At 44.7% G+C, this 21,389-nt stretch overlaps 1 protein-coding gene across 3 annotated transcripts; it reads left to right on the forward strand.

Moving 5' to 3' along the window:
* The first annotated feature begins 38 nt into the window (after window positions 1-38).
* rtn1a (reticulon 1a) lies at window positions 39-20,836 on the forward strand. Of its 3 annotated transcripts, XM_020085113.2 has the most exons (9): window positions 39-647; window positions 8,239-8,964; window positions 9,311-9,997; window positions 17,431-17,638; window positions 17,728-17,866; window positions 17,950-18,019; window positions 18,384-18,430; window positions 18,529-18,587; window positions 19,970-20,836. In XM_020085113.2, the coding sequence occupies exons 1-9, from the start codon at window positions 419-421 to the stop codon at window positions 20,010-20,012; spliced, it is 2,208 nt and encodes a 735-aa protein (XP_019940672.2). In that variant the 5' UTR covers window positions 39-418; the 3' UTR covers window positions 20,013-20,836. The 3 variants fall into 3 exon arrangements, with proteins under 3 accessions (XP_019940672.2, XP_019940673.1, XP_019940674.1); XM_020085114.2 differs by lacking the exons at window positions 39-647; window positions 8,239-8,964; window positions 9,311-9,997 and adding an exon at window positions 12,272-12,625; XM_020085115.2 differs by lacking the exons at window positions 39-647; window positions 8,239-8,964; window positions 9,311-9,997 and adding an exon at window positions 15,497-15,700.
* The last annotated feature ends 553 nt before the right edge of the window (window positions 20,837-21,389 follow it).

Below are 21,389 nucleotides of genomic sequence, written 5' to 3' on the forward strand. Positions count from 1 at the left end.
CTCTGTCTCCTCTAAGTTGAATTCGTGATTGTCTCTCAGTCGGTGTCTCTCGGTTTGTTGTGATGACACAACGTCTCCCGCGTCTGACTCTGCCCCAAATAAAGTGTCGACGGACACCGTGACGTCATTACCGGAGCACTGAACTAAAACAATAAAGCTCACTCCTCCGCCACCGACCCGCCGGAGCACCGACGACACCGCAACGCACCGCATCAGCGTCCACGGCGGCTACAGGCGCCATCCGGGAGCTGCATTGCGTGAGTGACTGCGTGCCTGTGTGTTTGTCTCCGTCACCCATCCCAGCGCAGACGCTCATTTACAGTCCGGTGGAAGAGGAGGAGGAGGAGGTGAAGAGGAAGGAGCTCAGCGGCTCGTGTTTATTCAGTCCGACAGACAAACAAGGGGCACGAACAGCAACATGTCCGCTCAGCCCGGTGAGGAGCTCGGCCCGGAGGGAAAGTGGTTCGGGGACGACTACGAGAGGAACGGCCTGTTCGGGAACACGGCGACCCGGTTCGACGAGCTCCGCGGGGATGCGAAGGCGCGAGGCGGCGACGCGGCGACCGACGACCCGGCTCAACAATTCCAACCCCGTCACCAGGACTACGGGAAAAGGCCTCCCGTTGCTATGGAGACTGCATCCACAGGTAAAAGTCGCACTTAATGACTCATTATTTACCGATCTGCTGTGTTTGAGTCACACATCAGGGGTTGATTCCCCGCTGTTAACGGGCCAGACGCCGGCCGGCATTTTAGAAGTAAACACGGACAGAGAGAAGCAGCCGGGTCCATTTGTCCCAGGTTTGGATCCAGAGACAGACGAGCTGTCAAAACTTCTGCGTTTGAAAACACAGGAGCAAAGATGTCTGGCGAGTAACTTCCATGGGGTGACGGTAAAACAGCTGTGACCACACTGAGGCTGAAGGGAAGGGCAGGGCAATAACACAACATCCAGAATTATAGCAATGTAATGTTCATCCGGAGATATAAAACGATGTATATTTATCCACAGATGCACAGTGAGGAGGTTTTACACATTATTGATCTACCTCTGATTTGTAAAATGTTTTGCTGTTTGGCAACTGTGTCCATAAAGAAGAGTTAAAAGCTCAACCTTCACTCAGGAGCATAAAGCAGACTTTAAAGATATAATAGTCATGGGGATTAGTGATATCGACTGATGTGAGCATTTTTACCTCGATAGTTTTTGGCCATATCGCCAACAAGGTTCAATACTTGCCATTATGTAAGCAAAGTGAAAAAGTATAAGACACAATTGAGATTTTTCAGATGTTTCATTACTAAAACCACATCAAAACATATAAACATCAAACCAAGTCAAAGGGAGATGTGGCCAAACACAAATCTGAGGTAGATAAATCACGTCATACCCTGCACCTCCTCACTGTGCTTGCACAAAGTATAACGTTAGATCCATTTTAATAAACCTTTGTTATATTTCTAATGATGAAAACTAGATTGGGATCATTATTTATATAGTTTTATCACCCAGCCCTATGACCCCATGTTTTTCCACCTGATGATATTAGAGTCTGTAAGATGAGATGCAGTAGCCTGTTGCAACTTCAGTGCCCGTCCCCCATACAGGCCTGTATGTATTAGAAAACTTATATTTTTGATATGATGGTGTAAGGGGATGATAAATAGATTATGGACCTAAACCCCCTGTTGCTTTCATAGCCAGTGAATGGATTAAAAAATAAATTAATCCTGGACTTCTATCACTAAAGACACATTTTACCAAACAGATTTTGTTTTAGTCCGGAAGTAGGAAGCAGCATGTATGATGTGAGATTCCTGCATCGCTGTTTTTCAGGATATTCAGATGATGATATTTTTATATACTGGATGCTGGGAGGCATGTGTTTTTGTGGGAAAATCACCTCAGTTCTAAGTCCGTCTCCCTCCCCAGCACACTCGGCTCATGCTGCTATTTTTAATCCTGAAGAAACAGGCCTCACTATTCGCTTGGCGAGCAAAACTGGAGCCGTGCACTTTCATTCACGAATTCACTGAAAAATTCATGAGATAATGTTAAAAAAAAGGAAGAAAAAAAAACGACACCTAGTTTCGTTTCTTTGCTCGTCAGGCCTCTTTCGTTTTGCTGGAGAATGAAAACAATAAAGAAAAAACTGTTCTTTTTAAACACCTTAAAGCACAAGAGCATTATTGAACACAAAAAATGAACAAATTCACTGAGACGCAGATTTTGACATGAAAGCAGAAGCGAAACATCCAAAGCTTAATGTGTTGCAATGGGAATTAAAGCCATTGCAATATTTAGATAACATATGAAAACTAAAATTGATCCCCTTGAAGCAGCCTGTGTGAAAAATAGATGTGAATTAATAACTGGCTAATCAGTGTTTGCACTCACACAAAAAGTAAACAAAGCACATTGTCCACCTTCACAATAGAGTACCACGCAAGCTCAGTTACACACAGACAATCACGCACACACAGACGATGTTTTGATTCCTAACAGAGGAAAGAATAATCTTCTCCTATAGCTGCGGCTCCCGCTGCGTAGCTGTGATGTAAATCCTTCTGTCACTTTTGTTCTTGGTGGGAACGTTGCAGATCTCATCACATCGTTCAGGCCAGAGTGGACATCCTCCTCTTGACCAGACGTCTTGTCGTCTCTTCTGATCTTTGTCAAACACATTCACTAATAACCCCTCCTCGCTGTAACACACTGTCCTTCTCTGCTTTCCTGGTGGAGAACATTTATTCTGGTGAGGTCAGAGAAAGAAGAAGTTTGGCCTTTTGAAGAGCACGAACAGTGAAAAACTATCTTCTCAAGACGTCTAGAATTGCCTCTCTTAAGTAATCGATACGTGCCTGTCATAATCTTGTTCACAACAGTGATCTACCCACAGGACCCCAATAGATGCTGATTTCAGCGTTATTCAATTACCACAGGGCAGAGCGTCGAGCCTCGGATCAGACAGCAATGTACAGTAGAGCCTCTTTTTATTCTCAGAAGTTTCCCACTGTGAATACTTCAAGAGGCGTGAGAGAGAGAGAGAAAGAGAGAGTTGTGGAAGATGCTGCGGCATCTGATGTGTTGTGAAAACCCCACAGTAGAGGTTATTTTCAGCAGATGTATTGTAGGAGCTCTTCCCTGCTTTCTGCCATATAAGAAAACAACTAAGTGCATTCTGTGCAGAAACAGTGACACCACATTTTGACATCCTTCTGTTTTTTCAAATAACTCATGTGCTATTTTAATGGTCACTTCATCATGTCCAGAAAAAGTCCATGAATCAAGAGGAACCTTTTTTTCCCACAATCCAGTGCCCGGTAGGTGGATTAGACTCAAGTCTTTCTCCATTTCAGCACGTCATCAGCAACAAGAATGAGACAGCGATTGTCTGGCTTAGTCTTTTCCACATCTTTCAGATAGAGAAAAGCACTTAGTGGACTCTGCTGGACTTCATAAGCAGGCGTAGTGCATTTGTGTCTTTAGCTGGTGAGAGCTCTGCTCCTGTTCCCGGGGGGGGGGCGCGGGCTGTCGGTGCTAGGTCCTTTCAGACGAGATGATAAAGATGCAAGATAATACAGTGGAGGATGAGAAGGAGGGGGAGGAGGGGGACAGCTTAATGGCGAGAGAGGCGGGGCTGTGATGGGAAGGCCTGATAGTTCAAATGACCAGGCTGTCGGAGGAGGAAAAACTGGAAACACAAAGAACCGTCCTTCCTTCCACGATACTTTCTGTTTACAATCTTCCTCCGACAAAGGCAGAGGTCATCTGGCAGGTCCACTACCTGTCTTATCCAGCATCTTATAAATGTAATATATATATTACTGCTCCTCCAGAAGGTTTTGGGCCTCATCTCAATGCACCTGCCGGATTTACAATCTCATTCATCTTCATCCGTCCTTGGTTCCAATTAGCAAATGTTAAAGGATACAAGCTAAAAGCTGAACCCAAAAGGCTCCACTGCATTATCATTACATCATCATTTCACATGTCCGTCTGTCCCCCACGTGTTCACCCTAAGAACAATTAAAAACCCTGCATGTGAAATGTGATATGTCCTGTTTATGATCTCACTGCCTACGTCCGGCTCTCTTGTCTGTGGGTATGAAGTAATCCCCAACAGACTATTGCAAAACTGCTCATGGGATTAGAGCTACTATCAGGAAATGCACTTACAAATAAGTGTGGTCTGTATTTGTTTTGTGTAGGCTGTTGTGACCTGTGCATTAACACCTTCCTGCTAGCATCTTTACTCTTTAATCCCAAATTCTGTCTGAACAATGAAAGTAAAAATGCCAATCTAAAGTTACTCTAAATTGACAGCTCTGACCCAAAGCAGACAGCGTAGAGACACTCAGTCTGGATCCTCCCACATCCTCTCCATTCATCCATAAAGCTCCATCTGAGCAAGAAAAATACGATCAATACAGTGAGACAGGTACTGTACAAACCACAGCTTCACAATCTGAATAATAACAGATAAGCTTTCCTTTAAACCATCTCAAGATTGATTTACCTTTGCAAAAGCCGCTGGAACAACATTTGTGCTGTGTGGCCTTCAGTGATTTCTTTTAAAGAATGGTGGATACACTGACGATTTTTTCACTAATTGTATGTCCTCATTGTCTTGGATCAATGCAGCTCAGAGCAGCTGTATCCTTCAGCACAGCTGTTCTCCTATCGACCCCTGCTTGTGGTCTGGTTGTACCTCAGCTCTCGGTATAGGCCGTCTTTGTTTGCTCCATTTTCTTCTTCTACACTGACATTAAAGTGGGATAGTTAACAACCAAGGATATTGTAATCAATATGCAATGAACAAAAACATCATAAGCAAAGCTTTTAAAGACAGAGACCATAATGGCTTGTAGTGGGTCTTCAAACTGTGACAAATAAGAAAGAGACTTAATATAGGAATTTTGAATTGTACCAACTCCCAGTGGAGTTATACTGTGGCTCAGTTCTTTTGTAAAGACAAATAGAAAATAGTAAATATTAAAACTTATTATTGTTAGTATCATATTTATTCCTAAGAACTTCTTTAGCAGATACTATATCACATACATGGAGGAGACTATATAAAGCATATATGTCAAAAATTAGCTTTCAGTTTGCAGCTATGTTACTTATGTTCAGGTGTCAAGCTGCTGCAATTTTCGCCATAAAATACAACAAAACAAAAGTAATATATCAATGAGAAAATTCCTCTAGTTACTGAGCTTTATTCTTTGTGTCATGTCAAACATTTGACTCTTTCCCTACAAAGTATTTATCAAACAAAAATATAGCAAATTGTGGTATAAGGAGAAAACACTGGTTTCAGCATATGTGCCTCTATATACTATCAACAATATATATAAATATATAATAGATTGAACATCAAATGGTAAAGAAATTTAAAAAAAAATGCTGCATGTCAAGCCAAAGTATTACACAAAGAATAACTATATATTCCTAAAACAATAAAGCTACAGCTTTTTATTCAATGTCAAAGACACAGATGACACTGAAAGAGGAGCGCAGTGAACGTCTTGATGGATTGGTTTTCACAAGGTCATGGAGTGAAAGAGAACACCACAGTTAACAGAGTCATGGATGGTGTCATGTGTCTGTTACAGTGCTGTAGCTGCTGCGCTAAACAGAAACACTGGAATGAATGTCCTGTTCTGGGACAACACAGAGGGAAAGAGATTGAGATCCTTTAAAAGTCAGGGCAGTTTGTTGTTGTGGGGCCTCTTCTGTCTCAGTAAGACAGTGAGATACAACTGTTTGTTAAAACGTCTCACTCTATCATCTAAATCATTTTAGTTTATAAGGACATTTTTCAACATTTTCGTTGATTTCTCCGAGAATAATTCATGGATCTTGATGGAAAAAAATCTGACATGTTTAGGGGACTGATATTTATTATGCGATTTGGTGCAGATCCAAATCAAAATCCGGATCTAATGGATTTAAATGTGGTTTCATGAAGGGACTATTGGGCCTTGGTGGAGGTGGGTGCTGTCCATTCTAGTTCACTTTAACCACTCTGAGTAACTGCTGTGGCGCAGTTAGAGTCTACAGGGGTAAAGCGCTGCTACACTGAGAAACAAGCCCTTGATTTGAAGTTGTGATGTATTCATTTTGCAACTTCGACTCCTTTGATATTGTCTGTGCTCACATGTTTTTGTCTTCGGCCTGGTAATTAGGAGCCCATGCCTCGACATAGCACAGATTGTCAGGCTGCATTAATTTCAGGGCCACAGTGGCTGTATAGAGGAAAACAAAAGGGACTGCTCCCTTTGTAGCACATCCTCCAGGACTTATTTATTTAACTGCATCATACTTTCACTGACATGATTATGTTCTGTGCCTACATTGTGAGGGGAGAAATCCTCTGTTGTCACGTCCAATCTCATCCGAGTGCAGCAAAGCGTTTGCTTCCGCCCGGTGGGGTTTATGTTTTTTCCCCCAGAATCTGGGTGCTATGCCTTATCGGCACATACAAAATTCCCTCAATCTCAACTCAACAACTTCTCAAGCATCTCAGCAGCTTCACTGTGGCTGTTAAAGTCAAACACCCCAGCCTGTTAATTGTTGCCTTATGCTGCGGCTGGTGAGTTTATCTGTGTGGTTGCGTAGAGCGGGGTAGAGGGGGTGTGCTGCCAGAGATCAACTCTGTTCACAGTTTGTAGTGGCTCTGAGTGCTTCACACATCTGCACAGTAGGTATTTGTGCAGTGAATCAGTGTTAGATTATGATGGTGTTGCCAGGGTGATGGCTGATGGGACCTAGGCGATGGTAGTACACTAAGAGGATTATACAGCGGTTTGCTTTAGCAGTACATCAAGGGCACTCGTGTCACTGAACTGCACTTGGCTCAACAGCTGCCCATCTATTTTGCATTGGATCCATGGACAGATCCATTATATGTTATCCTGTTGAATATAAGTTCGCCTAAAGCCTGAGAGCATTTTGGACCTTGCTTTTTCTCCATGTCACGTCGCCCCTCCTCCTGTGTCCCAGTCATCCGTACTGTGATTGTACTGCAGTATGATGTATTGTTAATGACTCAGGGTTCAGCAGGAGGAAGGACAGCAGGAGGAAAGGGTGGTGGGACCTTTTAGAGGAAGCGGAGGGAGGGACGGGACGTCCTGACTTGTTCGATGTTCTGTCAGTCTACATCCTCCAGCTAACCCCAAGGCTGCTATTTTAAAATCTCACCCCCATATCCAGCCCAGCAGCTGGACCCGAACTATTTATAGCAGCACCGCTGCCCTGGGAGAAGCTGGGCAAGAGAGGAGGAGGAGGAGCTAAGTGTGAACTCTGACTTGTACACAGCACAAAGTGTGTGTTTGTGTGTGGGTGTGTATTTTTTTATTTCATGGAAAAACTTGAAGAGGTTTTTTAGTTGAAAGACTGTAAAGTCAACAAATCTGAATACTTCACTTGACCTTGACTTCTGACCTGATGGTTTAAAATAACATTCCTATCAGCGTCTTCCTGTTTTGCAAGTCATATGCAATGTGAGCAGCTTTAATGTGTCAGCACTAACAAATAATTCAGTGAGATGTGGAGTGATATTTCATAGCAGGGCACACACAGTTTTAATTCTCAGATGTATATTTAAAACACCATTAACACTTCAACTGTATGAGTGTAAATTATTTTAGTTTCGTGTGTGTGAGTGCCAGCATGCGGGTAGCACGGTGTTATAAAATATTTATTCTATACATGTATCATTGAACAGTTCTGTCAGCCTAGCCTAGCTGATCTTAAACCATTTAGATTTTAGAGAGGCTTGTACATAAGCTATATTCTTCATATGTTACATGTTTGTTTTCATGATACTTGTCATGCTTGTGTAAATTGTCAGGGGAGATGCAGGATTAGTGATGTGTCTGCAGGAAGCTCTTTGCCTGCATGATTCAGAACAGACTCTGGTTGTGGCACTGTGAATTTTTCGGGGTCTGAACAATCCTCCTTTGTCCCACAGCGGGTACAAGTACCCTCTGTTACTGCTGCCTCACTGATCTGCACAGCCATGTACCCAGGCTGTCTGTGCTGCTCTCACAGTGCCACAGCCTCGCTCCCTGGCAGCAGCGCCCGCTCAGACATCGCCTTGTTTAAACGGATGTTTTCATTAATCAAACTGCTCAGGCACAGGTTGATCTGATTTGATCGTGTGACGCACGGTGCTGCCATCATCTTTTGTGCCTATTCTCACTAAGTGTCACATCTTTCCCTCTTTCCAGATGACCCCATGTCTGGCCTGTTCAGGAAGCCTATGAACGATGACGGTGATGTCTACACTTCCCTGCTGTCCAATCAGAGCTTCACATCGAGCCGGGAGTCCTCCTACCTGTCAGAAGACTTGAAGCCCACCAAGTCCTCCACCAGCTCCTCTGCTCTGAACGACTTCTCCACTGACACCTACAGCTTCAGCTCCAGCACCAAGATGACCTCTGACCTGGTTGATGACATTCCAAAATCTGTGATGAGCTCTGATAAGACGGAATCCTACAACTACATGGACATCAGCCATGGAGATGAGCGCCATGAGCAGCTCCAGGGGCCTCCGCACAGCCTGGTGGACACGAGCTTGCCTGGTCGTGACTTGCTGGGAAGCTACATGGACAACTACCAAGGAAGAGATGAGGATGAAGAGGAGGAAGAGGAAGAGGAGAACCTAGGTCCAGCGCTGGGCTCTCACTCTTTCCCGTATGTGGAGGAGCCCTCTGATGAAGAGCTGTCAGACTACCGTTCTTACCGAAACCTAGGCGGCACCCCCCAAACAGCCAGCCCAGTGAAGATCACCCTGACTGAGTCCCAGCCTCCAGCCGAGCCACAGCATCCTCCTGCAGTCAGTGTGTCTGAGCGTGAAAACGTCCTGAGTGTGGGCTTGCAGGGGGTTCCCACTGTTACACTATCAGAGCCAGAGGATGAGAGCCCTGCTTCCACTCCCAATGCTTCACCGACACGTAGGCATAGTGCACACACACACACAATCACACACAATGCCCTGTCATGTGGTCAGATATAGAAGCAGGTGTTGTGTTTAAAATCCTCAGTAATGACAGTTACACAAAAATGACTACTAACTCTAATGGCCACCATGAGCTAATAGTTGTATAGAATATTAAATAGAGTGTCCTGAATTGAGCAAAGATGATTTTTACTACTGATGACTCAAGTTTATTTGTAAGAGAAAGATTGTGTTACTTCTAAAAGACATAGCGTACCTTTCAGATATATGTGCAGGCACTGTATGTTTGTAATGTGAATGAAGACTAACACCAACTTTCCTCTGCTGTTATCTGTGAGCAGAGAAAGAATTCTCTTCCCATGACATGTTCAAGGCTGACACAGTGAAGCCTGCAGCTTCCAAAAGCAGCCCCGGCATAAAGGCTGGCAGCAGGGAGCCTGATGGCAGCAGTGCAGAGTCTGGAGACTCAGAGATCGAGCTGGTGTCTGAGGAGCCTCCCAAGGCCAGTAGTAATCCATTTGCCCAGCCACCTAAAAGCAAGGGTGCTTTCAGCCAGCCTAACAACCCCTTTGACAATCCCCCGGTCGCCAAGGGTGGTTTCGGCCTGGCAGGCAACCACGCTCCACCCACAGCCTACAGCATTCTGAGAGAGGAAAGAGAGGCAGAGCTCGACAGTGACCTCTTCATTGAGTCTGCGTCAGAGGAGAGCCCAAAGAGAGAGCAGGGCTTCAGTGGCCCCAAACAGGGTGTCAACCCTGCCTCTCCCCTGGTTTCCAGCTCTGTCCCTCCCTGCAGCACCACTGAGGCCGTGCCAGCCGAGTCCCTGGTCACAGAAAAGGTCAAGACCCAAGTGAAAACAGAGGATGATCGCCCCAGCAAGCCCAAGCCCCCCACTGCCGCCATACCCCCAGAGGTGCGACTGGAGAAGCCCCTTCAGGACAACATTCACAAGCAAACCACTGAAGGGAAAGGAGACCTAGAAAAACCTGGGGCATCAATGTTCCTGGAGGGTTTTAACAAACAAAAAGGTTAGTTATATAAATCTCATCACTCTCTTTCCCCCAGAACCCTTTTCTTAGGGATACATAGTTATCTTCAGGCCAAAAATATATGAAATAACATTGCTACTGTATATCTGTTAAAAAAAAACATCAGAGCAACAGAAATCATGTCTGTGATCTGTTCATCGTTGCAGCGGTTTCACCTTACTGCTTATCAGCCGCCATCATGAGTTGTGGCTTTCCAGAATAAGTGTGGTCAGCTTGAGGAGCAGGTAGCATTGTGTCTGCTGATGTGTCGTCATCCCCAAGTGGAGGAGGTATCGCATGTGTATTTGTGTTTGAAAACTGACCCATCAGGAAAAAATACTCAAGAGATAATCGCAAGCAAATTTCTAACCATATTACTAATGTGCTACTTGTGTTTTTCCCGTCTGGGATCTACCTGCATGTTGTGCTGTTGAGTTGTTTTGTTTACAAGGCTGTGAAAGTTAAAAGGATTGCAGAGAGAGAGAGAGAGAGAAGGGGAGAGAGAGAGAGATGGGATGTTCCACTGAGTGTTTACGTGGAGGATGGGAAGTGCTTGTGTTGTGCCCTTCTGAGGTCTGCTTCCCCCTGGTGGTATGTTTGAAGAAAAATTAATTGGATTGAGGATGCATTGATTCACATGTTTGGCAAAGCTTGATGTCTAAGACAACCGCTGAACCCAAACATTACTTTCTGCCTTTAGAGGAAACAGCAAGAAGTATAAAATTGGTAATATTTTGGAAGGAAGCTGAAAGTTGTTCAGCTTCTTGACAGCACCTGATGTCTTACATCACTTGTTATCATTCTGTAATTGGATAAGACAGATTAGCTGTCAGCAGGAGTTAATGCAGACGATGCTGTGCTCTGTTCTCTCTGTCCTTGTAAACAATGGTTTTACATAATCTTCTGATTTCAGAATTTGGACACACTCTTACATTGGGGCTTTGAAGACTGCATCTAATTATTATTATTATTTTACAGAAATACAGGGTGTCACAATGATGTGAATACATGTTTACATTGGTTCCTCTGTGGTGTATGCTGCCCAATACCTGCTGCTATTGATGCACTCTAGTCAGACTAATATATGTAAACTATACAATTTTACAAGCTGTCATGATTTATTATGAAACCTCTTGTTTTGTTTACTCAAAGTGTGAGAAGGTTCTCGAAATGCCAAAAACCAGGTCACGTGTACTCTTTCTTCACCACTAGATGGTGCACTGCACCTTTGTCATTGCAGCTCCAATTGAACACGGGCAGATACTGTTTTTAAAGGCCTGTGCACTTCCATGCCAGTTGCCATAGCAACAGTGATGGGGAGCATGTTCAGTATGGTTCAGAGGTTTTTTTTTCCCTCTCATGGTTGGTATTTGGCATTTAGGCCTGTGAAGTCTGCGCCGAGCAGAAGGTGTGAGGTGTGGCAGTCTGCAAGAGGGGGGCGTTATATCTCCCCCCCCCCGATCTATACAGGAATTATGTCCTGCTCAGTGCTGACACCACAGTGACTGTGCTGTTTCCTTTTTGCAATTAGCTTGTGAGCATCCTTCATCACCCTTTTTTTTTACTGCCCCAATTGCATCACAAATGTATTCTAGGGGGGAATCATAAAGCACAAACACATCCTGGAGGCACTAAACAAGGAGCATTGTGTTATAATGCACTGTCTCTCCACATGAATTATTAAAGTACTGGCACTTTGCCTCCTCATTTACCCATGGTCATAGTGGAAATTGCTATTTGAATCTCTGGCTACAACCTTGCATCTAAAAAATAAAAAAATAAAAAACAACAGAGCTGGATGTTTGCCAGACTTTTCCTTAGCAACATGGCCTCAAGTCAGGCCACGTTCAGCCTCCAAAAACAGATCTATGGAAACATAATGTGTAAAGATGCTGTCATTCTGTTGCAATGCGTTTGTATCCTGTATTACTCATTACACCAACTATATTAACAAGCTGCAAGGGACGTCAGCACAGCACATTAGAAAAGACATGACAATGCATCCTCCTGCTTTGGTATCTCATCAAAGCATATGTGGGACAACTCTCCCACCACTTGAACCCCCACTATTACCAGTCATGGCAATAGGCTCTGTTAGGGTTGTTATTGTGAAAGTTCGTGTACCTTCCCTTGAAAAAAGCTTATCCTCCGATAATCAACCCCCACCCTCTTATTGCCCCCCTAGGCTCAATCATTGCACGGATGGTTTGCTGCAGCGGCGACTGTGGTGTGGTGTTTACGTTCTGACTCCCCCTCCTCCCCCAGCACACACACACAGACATACATACGCACTTTCTCCCCCCATCCGCTCCTTCTATTCTACCCAGCGCCGCTCCTCAGCATCAGTCTGCATGCTCCGCGAGCCGGCAGCACCTTGGAAACCTTTTTTCCTCCCTCCCTCCCTCCCTCTCTGTCATCTCAGCCTCTCTCCCACGTCCCTTTTCGACCATTCATGCCTTTCTGGGATGAGTGAGTGAGTCGGTGCTTCAGGGACAGGGACACGAAGAAGAAAACGGAGACCACAGAGAGACAGACAAGAGAGAGCAGGGACATAATCGATCACCAGCATGCAGGCCACTGCAGACATGACGAAGAAGGAGAGCTCCTGGAGCAGCTGGAAGGGCCAGGGTACTGATGTGTTTACTGTGTTGATCTCACTCATCTATCGTCTGTGTGTGTTGTGGCTGTGAGAGATGCACCGTTATCTATCCTGCATGTGGGTTACATATTCATGAAACTATTGGGTTTGTTGTCGTGTGTGTGTGCTTTTCATTTGTTATGTAATTGTATTTGTCAAGTGCTGGAGCATCAAACAGCAGTGTATACCTGCTCCTCCTATCACACAGAGACGCCCTGATGACAGATCCTTTCAGCTGCATGTGTGTGTGTCTGAGAAAAACAAGGAGGTGAGAGACGCTGGTGGCTGTTTTGGAAAATAAGCTGATACACACGAGCTTGCTGAGAGCCATCTGTTTTGGCTGCATGTTAACATGGACGCCGGTGTTGTGGACTAAGGCGTGTCATTGTTATCACCCTCCCCACATTTGCAGCCGAGCTGATTATCATATATGGCGTATGCTCTGCTTTTGTGTCATGAGGCAGTCGCAGCATCCGGACAGCACTGACAGACTCTCTCCATGGTAACCAGGGCACACCCATTCTGATTACATCAGCCCCATCTCCTCGGCTGCCACAGCACCTTGCGCAGACTTGGCCGGGAGAAGAGTATCCTCCGTCTGTCTGTTTCTATAGCATGGAGGGCTCGGAGAAGTGGCCAAGAGAGAAAATGGCGTCCCTTCCTCCACACTGGTTGTGCTGTATTATCTTAAGTTTGTAGCAGGGAAAGTGGGATAGAACGGTCCATTTACTGTGTCCCAACAGAGACTGTGTAGCTCAGCAGTCAGACTGTGGATGTACGAAACGCCTCGATAACAAACCAACATTTGTTGTCATTCTACTGAGTCATTCTCCATTTCATTTGGCCTTAGACTGTGTAATGTGATGGTGTAAGCTGATGGGATCTGTCCATGACATTAGGAATGTATCATTTTAAGCTGAGACAGTCAGGACAGAGCAGGATGACACTGTGCAGATTCACTGTCTGCTCTTTTTGTGCATCACCCTGAAAGCTGTAGTCATTTTTGTTTAGTCATTCTCATTGCTCAGAACTGAATCACTGCCACCAGAAAAGGGATGTTTCAAAAATGAGGCAAGCTTGTAATTACATTTTTAGGAATCAGTATGACACATAGCAGCCAGCAGGTTTTATATAAATATCTCTATCCTCTGCTCTGTAGTGTGTTCATCAATTAAATTAAGTTCTAAATCATTGGGATGTCATAATGTGTCACAAAGCCTCGCAGATAATTAGATAAACAGACGTTTTCTTAATAAATATTGAATGGCTGCAGCAGAACCTGTCTCGTCATGCTGTAGTCAGAGGTTCAGTTGAGGTTTCAGATCAGTGTGTCATTGTTATGAGGCAGAATCAAACTCTTAAATAGTTCATAGAGAGATGAGCAGTTCAGATTTTCTTAAATATAAACAAACAGTATGGTTTCTACTCAGTGGTAGACCTGTGATGTGTTTTTAGAACTATTAAAATGATATAGAAGAGAATGAAGCAGTGGAAATATTACAGGCGTCGTTGAATGATGGACAGCTAAACCTTTACGTATCTATGATAGTGTTTTTGTTATTAGCTCCATTCACTACTTTTCATATCTGTTATTTTCTGATATATACAGTAACTGTTTGGAAATTCTGCCAATCATTCATGCATCAATATCAGAGGAGAAACTTGCACCGTTTACAAAAAATCCAAACTATCCCTGTAACTATAAATTAGACATTGATGTCCTTCATGAAGTTGAAATGAGCAAGTCTAAGTTTCATTCACTTAGTGTGAATCCCAGCTGTTAAAGTCCCTGTGCATGTTTGCTCAGTCTGACGGCTTGTTTGAGGCCACGTGGACGTCTGCAGTGATTTAACGAGGTCAGGCTAAACTAGTTTCACTACAGAAAAGTAGGAGGGGGGAATCATATCATTGTCACTGGGGTTGATCATTTGCTCTGGATCTCGCTCAGGGTGTACATGCTGAACATCAGGGAAGAACAAACAGTATTTGGACCTGCTCTGATTCCACATCCTGTGTTTAGGATGTGTTCATGTCCTGAGGCCTGACATAAAACTATCGTCTATGAGGTTGAGCAAATAACTATTGCTTACGTTTTTTCTATATTTGGTGCCTTATTACACACGTCATCCCTACTGTCATATAGTTTAAACAATTTGGCTGCTTAAACAGCCAGAAATCAGTTTAACATTTTGCAAAATCTATCTATTTTCGTGATCTAACCCAATCAGTTCATGTTTTTAAACCCTTCATTTGTCCCTTCTTTCCCAAGTTTCTCAGACGTGATAACAGACAGGTCTTGTTTTAAACCTGCCTTTGTCCCTTTGTGCTCCACAATAAAGGGAGTGGCTGACTTCATGTGTATTGAGACACATTATGTGTCGCTGATTCCCCAGATTCAGAGACAAATGAATCTCACCATTCCCAAAGGAAACGCTCTTCAACCCCCTTCATCCCTCCCTCCTCTGCTTCTTCTGTCGGCCCCTCCCTTGCTCCCTCTCTCCATCTCCCAGCAAGCGGTGGGGAGAAAATGGAGCATGGTAACTATGGTAACTGCATCAGGCAGGTGCTAGGCCAAGCCTTGCCACCAAAGCGTTTTGATGGAGCCGGAGAACATGGCATCAGTCTGTTCCATTGTTTAGCATGTGATTTTACACTGGTCCACTGAGGCTGCTGCAGATATATGATGGAGACCTTAAACAATAGGAATACACTGGTTTTTTTTTTTTTTACTTTGACGCACTGACTTGTATTTTAGACCCTGCTTGGTTCTCTATGTTTAAAAGCCTGAGCATAAAAGGGCTCAGAGAGAGAAAGAGAGGAGAGAGTGTGTTTGTATGTATGGTGGTGCATGTGTGTGTGTGTGTGCTGGATTGCAATGTGGTTCTTTGGCAACCGCACCCCACAGACGTCCCCCCCTGCCTCCCTCCCTCCTCCCCTTGTGCTGATTTGCTGGCGTGGCTCTGGCCCATCCCCTCCTGTGCAGGGGGGACTCCCCCTCCACTGCTCTCCTTTTGTCCGTGGATAAAGCAGCTGCCTCTTTCCCTGTTCAGCCATGGGAGCCGCAGGTCAGTACACGCTTCTACTGCACTAGCTCTTTTCAGGCTGCGTGCAGTCTGTGCAGCACATCACCAGGGCACCGCCGCCGCTGCTGCTGGCCAACACCTGTCTGTCTGTCTGTCTCTAGCAGGGCTGTCTGTGTGGATGATGTTACTGCTGCTGTATGTACTACCTGTGCCTGACTCTCTGTGTGTGTGTGTATGTGAGAGCATCTCCATTCAAACCAGCTGCCACATGAACAGTTTGTCAGCTTCTGTGGGGAGTGGTGCTTGTACAGCAGCAAAAACACATGGATCCAGTTTCTGAATGAGTATCGTCTTTGATTTAAAGGGCACTGGAGACAGATATGTACTGCGAGGCACTATTGGTTACTGGTAAAAGAAAAAAAGAAAAAAAGATTATACATATTGTTATATATTATACTGTCATATAACATAAGTGAGATCCTCTCAACCACAATGACTCTTCTTTGACCAACCAGGTTTAACCTCCCTTTTTGGCATTCACAGATGCCTTTTAGTGGAGAGTAAAGATGGCCGTCATCACTATGCTGCTCACAGCTCCACGGCTAAAATTAGAGCAGGCAGGCAGGCAGACAGCTTTGAGAGGAAGAGTAAGTCACCCAGGAGACCTCAGCAGAGCTTCTCTCTCCTTCACCGCCACAAAACTTCACATCAACGTACCAGTTTCTGCTCGGCCCCCCTGCATGACATGAAGGACTTCTGGGGTGTCGGCAGCAACAGATGAATGGTAAACCCTAGAAGAGTGGTGCAGTGGAGTTGGGGGGGGGCTGGCAGCTGGTTCAGCAGAGGCGTTACGAGCAGTTCTGACAGTTCTCATGGAAACAGGCCTGTGTTTCCAGCGGACACAGGCGACTGCCAGTTGAGGACCATGTCGGCCACTGGAGTTGTAATGGTACACTGGGCTAATCCTCAGTTATCGCTCCTCTGTCATCTTTGCAAGTGGCTTAGAATTACAGGCCCCACCACGCATATAAGAAATGTTAGAAAAGGAGGAAAGTGGTGCAGCAAGATGTACAAGTGCCAGCAGGCATGTTGGTGTTTTATCTCCAGCTGCTCGGAGGAACCTTGTTGTTTCACTGCATTATTGAGACTCAGCTCTGATCCATCGTCATCCTCCATTACTGACTACAGAGCTGCTCGTCTGACCAGGTCACATTGAACCGTTATCTGCGACCTGCTGATAGTTCCTCTATTTCTATTGCTACCCTCACAGAGGCAGGTCAATCATTAATCCACTTGTTTGAGCAGCCAGTTGTACCGTCCGTGTAACGTGCCTGTGGGTATGTACGGTATGTTTGTATACGCATGAGACCGGACCAGGTGCCACTGACGATAAGCACACGTCAGATGTAAATTTGAGGGACTTGCTCGACATACATATGAAAGGTGAAAGAGGAACTGACACTTTGTCACCTGGACACCTTCACGCCATTGCGCAGCTCCACCGCTCCACCGCTCCACCTAACCTAATGAAAAGCTAGGTTAGGAAGCTGGGTCAAAACAGGATCACGTGACAGCCGTGTATCTCGGAGGACATTGGGTTGTGAACAGCCTCTAGTTATTTGACCCAAATGTGTGGTGTGTAGCACGCAGCAGCAGTCTAATCCACAGACATGGATGCCTAGGCCTGCTTGTCTGCGAGCAAGAGGTCAGGGCAGTGAGGTTGTGGGTCCTAACCTTATTTGTCCCTGTTCTGTTCTTCCACCCCCCTTCAGCGATTGACCTGCTCTACTGGAGGAATGTGAAGCAGTCCGGGGCCGTGTTCAGCAGCGTGCTCCTGCTCCTGTTCTCCCTGACCCAGTTCAGTGTGGTCAGCGTCGGGGCCTACTTAGCCCTGGCTGCCCTCTCTGCCACCATCAGCTTCAGGATCTACAAGTCTGTGCTGCAAGCCGTGCAGAAGACCGATGAGGGGCATCCTTTCAAGTGAGGGAATGAGTCAGTTGTACAGATCTCATTGAAATATCCGCATGTACAGAACGTCAGTGTTTTCTGTTTCTGTTGCTCGTTCCCAGAGGCTACCTGGAGATGGAAATCGCTCTATCCCAGGACCAGATTAGCAAATATGCCGACAAAATCCTGCTCTACACCAACACCTGTATGAGGGAGCTCCGCAGGCTGTTCCTCGTGCAGGATCTGGTCGACTCCTTGAAGGTTGGTCTCACACTCTAAAACCATCTGATGACACATGAATATCACAAAAGCTGCATTATTAAATAAAACACATTGGGTTTCAGTTTTCTGTTCTGATGTGGCTGCTGACCTATGTGGGCGCTCTCTTCAACGGCCTGACACTGCTCATCCTAGGTGAGGTCATCCTGACTCAATCTTATCTACAACAAACTTTCCAACACTCACACGCACCCTCCAGCATTTCAGCCATTTTGACTCGTGTGTGTCAGAAGCTCAATAATCTTTAGAAGAACACAATACACACAACAGAGCCGTGTAATAGCATGTGTGAGATTAATGAGGAACGTGTCCTTATCACTGTGCCAAAACCACATTTAAATACTGGGCATGTTTACTTCACTGCACGTTTACTTTTCCAGTTTACCTTAGATAAGTGCAGTGGTTGAGGGATCTGCTGACACAAATGTGTTCTTGTTTGCACATATTCCCACTGTCAGTCAGAACATTTAAACATGATTCTCTCCCTGTGCCTCTGCAGCTGTGGTCTCCATGTTCACCATGCCTGTGGTCTATGAGAAACACCAGGTAGGAATCTTTAGGAGCTTTGTGATTTACTGAAGTCGACCATGCTGGGAAAATGTTGTCCGGTATTTTCACCTGTCTTTTTCTCCTTCTGTTTTCAGGCACAGATTGATCAGTATGTGGGACTAATACGGACCCAGGTCAACTCTGTGGTGGGAAAGTGAGTAGTTGTATTTTTGCCAAACTTTTGTATGGAAGCAGTTTTCACAGTTAACAATAATCTTAAAATTGCAGCACTGATCTCTTAGTGCTGCTGACGTTCACTACTGCAAAGAAATGAACTCTTGAACAGTTGATACCAAACTGAGGGGCTGCGTTGGTCTGGTGTTCCACGCATCCCTACCTGATCCCACATTCCATTCCAGTAGGTGGCGGTAATGCAAAATAAGGTTGTTTGTCATCCTCCATGTAAATCAATCGGACTACCATCCCGTCCAAGCATAGCTGCGATTTCTCTCCAGGAGTTTGGACCAAATTGTGTGTCCTTATTCCTTCAAAGACGTGTTGTACAAAGTGGGTACCAGCAGATCTCCTCACACAACCTCTCTTCAAAACAAGCATCCATGTTCTTCTTCTTCTCTTCACTGCAACTAAACCAAAAGCGCACCACCAACTGCACTGGAGAAATGTGCATGAGCAGTCGGCGTGTATAGTCAAATTTTGGGCTGCACACAGAGTTCCATGCTTACCCCAGCGGGCAGGAGTGGAAGACCAAACCTGCATTACAGTGTCCGTCATGTCACAGCATTAAAGATAAATTAAAGATGCTGCACATCGCAGACCTTTTTCAGTTTTTCATTCCCCAAGTGTTATATAGATATAATCTTTTTTGTGAATGTTAAAGTTCTGCAAAGCCCACAGAGGGACTTCCTCTCGCTCTTCAAAAACCTCATCAATGGTCAGGCTAAAACCTCTGCATCATCCTGAGGTCACAATATAAACCTAAACCCACATTTGCATAACGCACACTTAGCAGCTAGTCTGGCACGCCCCCCCCAAACCCAGCAAACTTTAAACCGAGAGCAGAGCCTGACATTTCCTACATGAGCTAGCAACGTTCGGCCAATCATAGCAGACTGGGATTTTTTGGGAGGGTGGGCTTCAGAAGCTCAAATCAAGTGTTTCAGACAGAGGCTGAAAAGAGGAGCTGCAGCAATGGACAGTATGAAGAAAGTGAACATTAGAGCATGTAAACCTTTTCAAGTAAAACTCCAATTAAAATCATGAGAAGTAAAATGTCTCCTTTCACATGAGTCTCACGGTAGAGTCGGAGGATCTACGCTTTGTTTTTTAACTGACGTGTTTGTAGTCGCTTGTGTCTGCAGTCAGCTGATGCAAAACATCTCTCTCTGCAGTTTTTGTCCTGACCACTGCAGTGACTTTGCCAATTTTAGTAAAAACTCGACTTGTGAGCTTTATAGACGCCCATAGAAAGCATCAAGTGCTTAGCTCCCTAAAAAGAATGAAGTAGAATAAGCACAACTTAATCTTGAGTAAATATCTCGCTGGACACGTGGCTTAAAGTTTGTTTTTCCTGCACAGGATCCAGGCAAAGATCCCCGGGGCCAAGAGGAAGGAGGAGTAGGCCTGTCTGTCTGTCTCGCCGTGAAGCTGACAGTCCAGTCCAGCTCAGAGTCAGGCAGCTCGCTCACTGTTGAAGAGCCTGGTCGTCACCTGTGGGGCGTAGTGCTGTGTCATCTTGGTGTTCTCTAAAAGCATCCACTGGAGAAGCCGTCACCCTGTCTATAGCAGTCTAAACACTAACACACAAAGTCACACATACAGGATCTTGTTTCTAGGTAGACAGGTACACAACTCGATAAACTAAAAAAAGTAACTGACTTTTTTGTGTTGCTTATTAGAAAGTGCATGAAGTTGAGCCTTGGGTAAATAATATTTGATATCTTTTTGTGCAGTTTTTCAATGACGCTACGTTTTTTGCTTTGCAGTGCTTACCACAAACTGTACGGTTTGGCACAAAAAAGCTAAATGCCCACAGACGCGCTTTGCTGCCGATGTTAAATACCGCTTCATGTTTCTGGGTTAGCACTTGGGGCTTCTCTCAGTATATGTCAATATATATAAATATCAAAAATGATTTCCTTTTTGGTGTTTCCAAGCACAAGATAATTTAACAGTATGTGTCTTAGATGTGGTTATTGTAGAGTTTTTGCTTTTGTATAACCATAAGGAGCAACACACACACCCATGTTTTAGGTACTGTTGTACAACTACTATGAAGACAAGGAGTATCTGGTGATATTTAGCTTGTTTGAATAACTGTCCAACTTTGTACTATGCTCAAATATACTCTGTAGTTCTCTAGACCCGGACTCTCAAACAATTTGCACTTACACTATGTATTTAATTACATGAATAAGGAAAATAAATGTACCTTGATGTATAACATCTCTTCTGGCACCTCACTGTCTACATTACATTCATAAGACGACTTCAGGTTGGTGAGGATGAGAGTGTGTTTGACACCGCAGCTAAATTTGCGGCGATAACACTTTGGATGGGAGACTTGGAATGAGCTATAAATACAAGCCAATGAATTCTGGCACAGACACATGTCAGTTGTAGAGGTGTGTGTGTGTGTGTGTGTGTGTGTGTGTGAGAGTGACACCAGGGCTTTCCACAAGGATATGGAGTAACAAGCCAGTAGGAAAAAGTAGACAGCTAGGGCAGTCCAAGGGCATTCTCCCCTTGAGAAAAGAAATTAGCTGTAAAAGCCAAATTTGGTGCCTCTTGTAGATTCTAATGACGCTGTTCCTATAGACTGATAAAGACTGATCTCCATGATTGTATATTTCTACATTATTTACAAGTAGTGAATTATTTACAAGAAGAGGAATAAGAACATGAAGAATTACTATCCACTTCATATCACACAAATCAGGAGAAAACCACTCTTGGCTAGTTGACTCACAAATGTAAGCTGTAGATTAAATGATATATA

The sequence above is a fragment of the Paralichthys olivaceus genome, chromosome 12 (assembly GCF_024713975.1).
Source record: "Paralichthys olivaceus isolate ysfri-2021 chromosome 12, ASM2471397v2, whole genome shotgun sequence".
In the NCBI taxonomy this organism is placed as follows: Eukaryota; Metazoa; Chordata; class Actinopteri; order Pleuronectiformes; family Paralichthyidae; genus Paralichthys; species Paralichthys olivaceus.

Coding starts and splice junctions, on each gene's coding strand:
- rtn1a (XM_020085113.2), top strand. CDS start 419: ATGTCCGCTCAGCCCGGTGAGGAGCTCGGCCCGGAGGGAAAGTGGTTC. Junction 9,998..17,430: donor GGGTTTTAACAAACAAAAAG/GTTAGTTATATA, acceptor ACCCCCCTTCAG/CGATTGACCTGCTCTACTGG. Junction 18,431..18,528: donor TGGTCTATGAGAAACACCAG/GTAGGAATCTTT, acceptor TTCTGTTTTCAG/GCACAGATTGATCAGTATGT.